This window comes from Rattus norvegicus, chromosome 10 (genome assembly GCF_036323735.1).
Source record: "Rattus norvegicus strain BN/NHsdMcwi chromosome 10, GRCr8, whole genome shotgun sequence".
In the NCBI taxonomy this organism is placed as follows: Eukaryota; Metazoa; Chordata; class Mammalia; order Rodentia; family Muridae; genus Rattus; species Rattus norvegicus.
Genome location: NC_086028.1, coordinates 101864154 through 101873116, shown reverse-complemented (window position 1 = coordinate 101873116; position 8963 = coordinate 101864154). Strand labels below are relative to the sequence as shown.

Sequence of the window (8963 nt, the reverse complement as noted above, 5' to 3'; positions counted from 1 at the left end):
GGAGGCAGCCAGGCCACGGCTTCTATGATTACACCCTCTTCTCTAGCACCTCAGGACACTGGAGTGTGTAATTCGCCATCCCTGCCTGGGGGTGAAAAAGCACCTTCAGAGATTGCAAACCCTGCATGAAGTGATACATAGTAGTGTGACAAAGTGATACATAGCAGGGCTGGGGTTTGAGGTATTCCCAGGCCAAGCCACAACCACATCTGGATGCCACATAGGGGAGAATGTGGCATACAAGGCAGGCATGGTGCCCACTGGGACTTGATCCTCTTAACACATAAGTCCCACATCAAAGCTATATGGAGGGAGAACTGTGGGTCTAAAGGATCAGCTGGCATTATGGGGTCACCTTGTACTTCTGCCATTTCCTGAAGGGAGAGTGAGTGACTTCCAGCACATGGGAAGAAAAGCAATGTAGAGTCCCCCAAACCTTGGTCTTCCTGAGCAAAGAAGCAAACTTAGACGTAGCAGGGAGCAGGTGAGGCCAGCTTTGTGTTGTCTTGTTAGAGTCTGAGCTTAGCTGTCTGTGCCGGTTATCCTGTAACCCCAGCACTCAGCCAAGAGGGCACTGAGGCAGGCAGTGTATCAGAAGGGCAGAAGGCAGAACTGCACCTGACTGGCATGTCGGTCACCTGAAGTGCTCCCGAGGACCTTGACACGTGTCCGGAAGATGTGAAGAGGAATTGCAATCTTTGACATGAGCTAGGGTGGTGTCGCTGCATGCCTGTAGTCCCAGCATTTTTGAGGCTAAGGTAAGAGGAAGTGAAGTGGATCTGGGGCAGAGAGACTGGGAGGAAAGGAAGGAGGGGAAACTGTGGTTTGGGATGTAATATACAAGAGAAGAGTAAAAAGAATTGTCATTAGTTCAAGGGTAGCCACACTACAAAATAAGTGCCAAGGTAGGCAGGGATATATAGCAAAACCCTAAGTCATTTAGAATTAATGTTGTTGGAGCCATCGCTTCCAGGCAGGACATGTGTGAATCCTCGTTAGCCCTCTTAGGCCTCTGACATACAAACAAGACCTTCTCTTCAGAGCTTCCCAGAGAGGGAGAAAGAGAACGAAGAGTGAGCTACTGGCTGAGCAATGGCCCACTCGTGAAGACACCGTGACTCTTCAAAGAGGCTCATATAAGAGGGTTCAGAAACGAAAGGGTAAAACTGCACGGGAACCATGCCAACACTGTGGGTGGACGTCAGTTCCCCTAACACGCAGCAAGAACCCTTCAGTAAGTGTCAACTCCTCAAGGCAGGGTTCGGGTGCCCTGACCCATGAACTCCAACACTTGTCAGGCAGCAGGCTGCTCGCTGTTGGAGGAATTAGAAGTGGCGGCGAGAGGCTGTCTGTGGAATCTAAACTCTGGCCATTTCTGCTGGATATAGAGACCTCATGGAATTTCACTGTGAGCTCAGATTCAGACTGTGAGGCTCAGACTCAATACTTAGCAGTCATCGGCCTGGATTTGGGATGCCAGGACTTCTTGGAGGGAGCACTTCAGGGCGGACAGGTCACAGAGGGAAAAGTCAAAACAGTACTGCGCACACCCTGTGATCTGGGGAGAAGCTGAGGAAGAAAGGCTTTGCTCAACTGGAAAATTGGGTTCCAGGGCATAAGGGACAAAAAGAGGTAGAGCTCACATGAACTATAAGTTGGAGAGATCAAGGGATATCAGATATACCAAGGTGCAAATCCTCCTGATAGATCTATGAAGCGAGCACTGTTACTACCTGTTTTATTCCCAAGTCTGACTCCAGAATCCTCCATCAATCCCTGTGTCAGGGGCAGAGGAAGTCGAGTAAGATCCCACAGTTGTTCTTGGAACTACACGGATGTGTTGCTCCCTAGTGGCAGCTCTCAGCCCTGCAGCGGTCCAACAGGCCTCTTCCCTAGCACTACCAGACCTCTTAGGTTTTGCGCCGCTGCCGGAAGAATGTCCCAGTGCTTTCAGAATTACCTCAGGAGCTGGGCTCCGCGGGGCGGGGCGGGGCGGGGCGGAGCCTCCCGCCGCGGCGCGCAGGATTCTCTCTAGCCACCTCTGTCTGGGTCCTACCGGCGTCTTTGGTGACCTAGGGAAAGATGGCGGCGCCCTGGTGGCGTGCCGCGTTTTCCGTCACTGGGAGATGCCGGGGCATCAGCACTTCGGGTGAGTGGTGTGGGGTTGTGGAGCTCTTGGGGCTCTGTAGCTCCAGTCGCAGCCCTAAGCCTGCATGACGCCCCGGTCTGTGTCCACAGCCTCCCTCAGCCGCCGGACACCGCCGCTCGGGCCCATGCCCAACGAGGACATTGACGTGAGCAACCTGGAGCGGCTGGAGAAGTACCGGAGCTTCGAGCGGTACCGCCGCCGGGCGGAGCAAGAGGCGCATGCCCCGCACTGGTGGCGGACCTACCGGGAGTATTTCCTGAAGGAGACAGGTGCGGGAGCGACGGGCTCGGAGCCTGACGGGCTGGAGACCCGCTGGTGTCACGTGTGTCCCCAGAACGTGGAGGACCTGCTTGTCCCCAAGACGTGTAGTCCTGAATTGACCAAAATCTGAATTTAAACAAACGTCCAAGTGATACATGCATGGATTAATCTGTAAAACTGAAACTCAGCCAGGAGGTGAAGGCCCATGCCCTTAATCCCAGCATTTAAGAGGCATAGGCAGGTGGAGCTCTTGATTTAGAGGCTAACCTGACCTACACCATGAGTTCAAGACAGTCAAAGCTACACAGAAAAACCTTGTCTTGGGGATGGAGGTCGTAGTACGGAGTATAAGATGCATTGTTTTGCTTTTTTGTTGTTGTTTGAGATAGGGTCTTATTAATTATAATTAGCCCACGGTGGCCTTGAACTCACTATGCAACTGAGGATGACTGATTGCCATATTCTGCCTCCCAGCTACTGGGATTGCGGCTGTGAACCACCAAGGCCTGGCTAGAGACTATGGTCTCTCTATATAAACCAGGGTAGCCTCAACCCACAGATCCACCTGACTTTGCCTCCCACGTTCTGGAATTAAAAGCATTTGCCACCACCTGGAGACCCATTTCCTTAAATCTGCCTGAAACTATTACTAACTCTACCCAAGACTTAGGTGTGTGTTCATAACCACCTTTGAATCACTCTTTTATTCTTTCTTTCCTTTTTGTTGTTTTTGTTTTTTGGGGTTTTTTTTGTTTGTTTGTTTTTGGTTTTTTTTTTTTTTTTTTTTTTTTTTGAGACAGGGTTTCTCTGTGTGGCCCTACCTGTCCTGGAACTCGCACTGTAGACCAGGCTGTCCTCGAACTCAGATCTGCCTGCCTCTACCTCCTGGGGTGCTGGGATTAGAAGTGTGTGCCACCACTGCCCAGTGTTATAATTATTTAATCTCAGTCAGGGGCTTCTACTCACCTTTGATCATTCAGTTCCTAGATACAAGACACAAAGCCTTAAAGCTCTGGAGCTGGGCAGATATCTTCTCTCTATACTCTTACGTCTACTTCCTTACCAATAACCCTGAGATATGATTTGCCATATTTCTCCTTGGTCACTCTTACTCCAGCTGGATAGCCCTCATGGCCAGTTCTCACGATCCCTTACCCTCTGTCTACCTCCCCTCTGTCGCTCTCCCTCCCTCCCAGTCTCCACCTCAGGTCCCCAGCCCAGGGACTAAAACCCCACCTATCTCTCTTCTGCCCAGCTGTAGGTGTCTTTATTCACCAATCAGGGATAACCTGGGGGACAAGGTTACATACATCACTTGTGTCTAGGATCTCCCTGAGAATCTCCTCCGTGGGGGTGACCAGGGCTAATATTTAGCATAGCAATACATAGCAACAGGCCAAACCTCCATAACCCAGCTACCCTTGAATCATTTTAAAGGTGATCCCAGTAACCAGTCAGGAAGTCTATCTGCCTTAGTTCCCCTGCTGTGACCCCGTCTGGAGCCCAGAAGCTTGACCTTGTATCTGATTTGCTTACCACCTGAGCCCTGTTGAGGTCTGGAATGCAGATGGCACAGGTTAGTGGGTTGAGGGAATAGTTCCATCCTTTCCTGGAATGGTAGGATGACGGAGCTAGATAAAAACAGGCCACTCAACAAAGAGACTGATTTGGGGTCAGGGGCTTGGACCAGTCAGGAAAGTGTCTGCCCGTACCCACCCCATCCTCAGAGCACGAGGACTCTCCCATATCCAGGTCTAGTGTCTGCTTCTAACCCCAGTGCTAGGGGTCGAGGTTCCACACTCCATCTCAACACTGGAGTGTATGAACTCTGCTCAGGCAGACGAAATGGGAGGTATTAGGCTACAAATGTAGGAGACAAGGGTTCCTAGACTGCCGGGCGTCCAGTCGCCGCTAGAAACTTCATGGAGTTGTGAACAAGAGGCCACATCTCCAGGCCAGGGTGGGGATTGGGGGTTGGGGGTTGGGGTACAGAGGGGAATCAACTGCTTAGCTGAGGGGCCTTCTATGGGAGACTTAGGTGGTGCAGCTCTGTATGGCAAAGACATCCCCCCCACGGAGGTTCTTGATGAGGAGGCAGTCCTTGCTTGTCCATACTGTTTGTTGATGGTGAAAATGGATGCCTCAGGGTGGACCAGAGATTAAATACCTTTTGCAGGAAGGAATACCAGGGAAGGATCATTGGTAAACCCTTGGAGCCAGCCCATCTAGATACCTCATGAGCATGGAAAGCTGTGTTCTGTGCTATGTGACTAGGGGTCACCCTCCTCATGTGGGGTATCATGGGCCCGTCCTCCAGGAACGGGTCAGGAGCAGATGAATTGCCTACCAGTCTCAGATATGAGGACACGGAGGTTTCCGAGTCTGCTCAACCACTTGGCCAAGGGGTGGCCTAACAAACAGATCTTTGGCGCTCATTGGCCAGCAGGTCTAACCAATCATCAGGTTCCAGCTTCAGTGGGAGACCCTGTCTCAGGAAGGAAAAAAAAAAGCCAACACTAGGGCCAGCCATGGTGGTAGCACGTATACTCTAATCCCAGCACTTGAGGGATGCAGAGGCAGGCAGATCTCTGAGTTCAAAGCCAGCCTGGTCTACAGAGTGAGTTCCAGGACAGTCAGGGCTACACAGAGAAACCCTGTCTGGGGAGATTGGGGGTGTGGGGGGCAGGGTGGAATGAAGGGCATTGGAGCAGAACACTTCAGTCAACCTCTTGCTTCCACACACACTGACATCCACAGCCATGTGGACATTTAAGGACTCAAATTTAAAGAGCAGATTTGACCCTGCTTATCCTAACTTGTCTTACTTCTCTAGATCCCAAAGACAGAATCAACATCGGGCTGCCTCCACCCAGAGTCAGTCGGACCCAAAAGCTACAGGAGCGGAAACGCTTTCTCCAGGAGCTTCGTGCCAATTCGGAAGAAGAGAGGGCAGCGCGCCTCCGCACGGGTGAGCCTCGCAAAGGAGGGGCCCCCGGTGCACCCTCTGCACACTGTATCCAAACGATGCTGTCCCTCCCCAGCTAGCATCCCACTGGAGGCAGTGCGGGCAGAGTGGGAGAGGACGTGTGGACCCTACCACAAGCAGCGTCTGGCTGAGTACTACGGCCTCTACAGAGACCTGTTCCACGGTGCCACTTTTGTGCCCTGGGTCCCCCTACACGTGGCGTATGCCCTGGGAGAAGAGGACCTGATCCCAGTGTATCATGGCAATGAAGTGACTCCTACCGAGGTACTGCTCCCCCGCCCTCCTCCCTGCTCTCTGAACACAGGCACAGCTGTCACTGCATCATCACAGGGTCTGGGTTTGAAGTTTGTTACTGTCTGTGACTTCTAGGACTCAAAATCATGACAGTTTCAGAAACAAGACAAAGAGAAGAGCCATCAGAGCCTCCCCAACCCTGTCCCTTGGCCTGTGGTCCTTAGAGTTCAGCTCTCTATAGACATCTCTTTCCCTGTCCTTTGTGAGGAACTGTCAGGGGCGTGCACTCCTTTCTCCAGGGCCCATGTAGGCTCCATCCCTCTACAGAGAAACTGCTCCCTGGTGAGGGTGAGCGCTCCCTTATCTCTCCCTGTTAGGCTTCCCAGGCTCCAGAGGTGACCTATGAGGCAGACAAGGATTCCTTGTGGACACTGCTCTTCATCAACTTGGGTAGGTGTATGGGGGTTACTTGCCTCCAGCTCCCTACTTCTCCCTCCCTTGCCTGGGCAGGGTGGCTTGCTTTGGCTCTGGCTCCTGTGAAAGGTCCTCTCTGTTTGTGTGCAGACGGACACCTGCTGGAACCAGATGCTGAGTACCTTCACTGGCTGGTGTGAGTACCTTCCCTGGCTGGTGTGAGTACCTGGTGGGAAGCCAGCTCGGGATTCCAGCAAGTCCTGAAATGTCAGGCCCTGGCATTCCGGTCTGTGCTTAACGCAGGAACAGGAGAAATTGACAGGAATCAGGTGTGGGGTCGCATGCCTTTAGTCCTAGCACCTGGAGGCATAGGGCAGATCTCTGAATTTGAAGTTACAAAGTGGGAACCAGTCTAAAAAAAATACAGTAGGCCCTAGCCAGTTCTCACCAGCCTCTTTGCCCTGGGCTATTTTCTGTGGGGTGTGTGTGTGTGTGTGTTCACGCTTTGACAGTCAGTGGAGAAAAGGACCAGGAGCTGCTCACAGTGGCACCGGCACCTCTAGACACTGGGTCCATGGGTGTCGCAACCCTGAGCAGTCCTTGTTGGCTTTAGCTGTGAGCGGAGACTAGGGGGCAGAGGTCACACAGGTGTCCTGAGCTTTGTGATGCCCCTGTAATTGAACCTAGTAACTGGGAAGCTGCCTTCTGCTTTCCCCCTACCCCCTCAACTACAGCAACCAGCATATTCAGCAGAGCTGTCTGTGGGTAGTGGCAGGTTAGACGGTACCCTGGCTACTGCAGCATCAGGTCCTACATGGAGAGAAAACCAGCCCAAAAGAAGGTGTGGCTTCCTGACCTAAATGACAGGCTGACATCTGCTTCCTGTGCCCTGAGTGAGCCAGCCGCTCTGCCTCGCCACCACCAGGGGGTCTTGTTTTTTAACAAACGCCAGTGAATTGCAGACCATCCCAAGTCCAGCCTTTTCCTATTTTTCCATTTAATTTTATCCTATCAGCCGGGTGGTGATGGTATCTGCCTTTAGTCCCAGCACTTGGCAGTTAGAGACCGGCAGACGATTGAGTGTGAGGTCAGCCTGGTCTTCAGGGTAAGTTCCAGGACAGCCAAGGCTACACAGAGAAACCCTGTCTCACAAAACAAGTATTTCGTGTGTACCAGTGTCTCACACGTGCCTGTGGCTTTGGATTCGTGTGTACCAGTGCCTCACACGTGTGCCTGTGGCTTTGGATTCGTGTGTACCAGTGCCTCACACGTGTGCCTGTGGCTTTGGATTCGTGTGTACCAGTGCCTCACACGTGTGCCTGTGGCTTTGGATTCGTGTGTACCAGTGTCTCACACGTGTGCCTGTGGCTTCGGATTCGTGTGTACCAGTGTCTCACACGTGTGCCTGTGGCTTCGGATTCGTGTGTACCAGTGTCTCACACGTGTGCCTGTGGCTTTGGATTCGTGTGTACCAGTGTCTCACACGTGTGCCTGTGGCTTTGGATTCGTGTGTACCAGTGTCTCACACGTGTGCCTGTGGCTTTGGATTCGTGTGTACCAGTGTCTCACACGTGCCTGTGGCTTTGGCTTCACTGGGAATTGCAGGTGTTGTGAACCTCCATGTTGGTGCTGGAAATGGAACCTGGGTCCCCTGAAAGAGTATTCAGTTCTCTTAGCCCCTCTCTGGTTTCTGAACCACCTCTGCCCCCAAGTCTGTTTGCAGCATGTCCTGAGGTCTTGAAGGTCGGCTTGTGTTCATCACACGCAAGAGTGTTCAGGGTCTCTCTGGCCCTGGGAGTGACTGCCTCTGGGGTGCAACGCTGGGGTTCCCCTGCCACCTTTTGGCATGGCCTCTAATGGGTATTTTCCTTCTACCAGAACCAACATCCCCAGCAATAGGGTAGCTGAAGGGCAGGAGAGCTGCCCCTACCTCCCCCCCTTCCCTGCTCGAGGCTCTGGCTTCCACCGCTTTGCCTTCTTGCTCTTCAAGCAGGACAAGCCAATCAACTTCTCCGAGGACACCCGTCCCTCACCCTGGTAAGCTAACCCTGCTTGTCCCCTGAGCCTCAAGCCAGCTCTCTGGGGTGGTGGCTCTTGCTTGTTCCTCCTCTTGGTATAGGTCTTGTGCTTGGCAAGCAGTCCTGCGTCTGGGTGGACTCCAGGGGCTTCCCAGGATTGCCTGCTGCACTCCCTCCTGCGCACTCTCTCCCACTCAGATGCCACCTGTTTCCTCACAGCTACCAGCTGGCCCAGAGGACCTTCCACACCCTTGATTTCTACAAGAAACACCAGGAAGCCATGACTCCAGCTGGTCTGGCTTTCTTCCAGTGCCGCTGGGATGACTCGGTCACCCACACCTTCCACCAGCTTCTAGGTAAGGGCTTGGTGGCCAGGCAGGCCTGGGGGCAAAGACCTTTTCTGCCATGCCAGGAGTGGCCTTTGAAAGTCAAGGTAGGAAGTCCCTGGCAGAGCTCCAGCCTCACAGGCAAAGAAGGAAGCCCAGGTCAGCAGGAGTCCACCCTTGTCCCCTTACTGTTCTTGCAGACATGCGGGAACCTGTGTTTGAATTTGTACGGCCACCCCCTTACCACCCCAAACAGAAGCGCTTCCCCCACCAGCAGCCCCTACGCTATCTGGACCGATACAGGGACAGTCATGAGCCCACCTATGGAATCTACTGAGTATTCATCGAAGAGGGTGAGAGGGCACAGCTGGAAGCTCACATCTCAGGAGAGACCATCGGAAGCCAACTGAGACTCCCTGCAGCCCCCCCCCCCCCCAGCAGACCCAGGGGCTTCGGTTATATGTGAATAAAATGCTTTTTTCCTGAAGTGCTCTGTGGGTAAGAGGAGGGTGCCCTGCGGCCTGGCAGCTGGAGATAGACTGAAAAGTGAAGCTTTGCACAGCCTGTAGTCTCTG

The 8963-nt window shown here is 53.0% G+C and overlaps 1 protein-coding gene across 1 annotated transcript; it reads left to right on the top strand.

The window, feature by feature from the left end:
- The first annotated feature begins 2068 nt into the window (after positions 1-2068).
- Mrpl38 (mitochondrial ribosomal protein L38) lies at positions 2069-8875 on the top strand. The gene is made up of 9 exons (NM_001009369.2): positions 2069-2149; positions 2239-2418; positions 5244-5378; positions 5452-5660; positions 6008-6080; positions 6195-6240; positions 7923-8081; positions 8282-8418; positions 8589-8875. The coding sequence occupies exons 1-9, from the start codon at positions 2083-2085 to the stop codon at positions 8723-8725; spliced, it is 1143 nt and encodes a 380-aa protein (NP_001009369.2). The 5' UTR covers positions 2069-2082; the 3' UTR covers positions 8726-8875.
- The last annotated feature ends 88 nt before the right edge of the window (positions 8876-8963 follow it).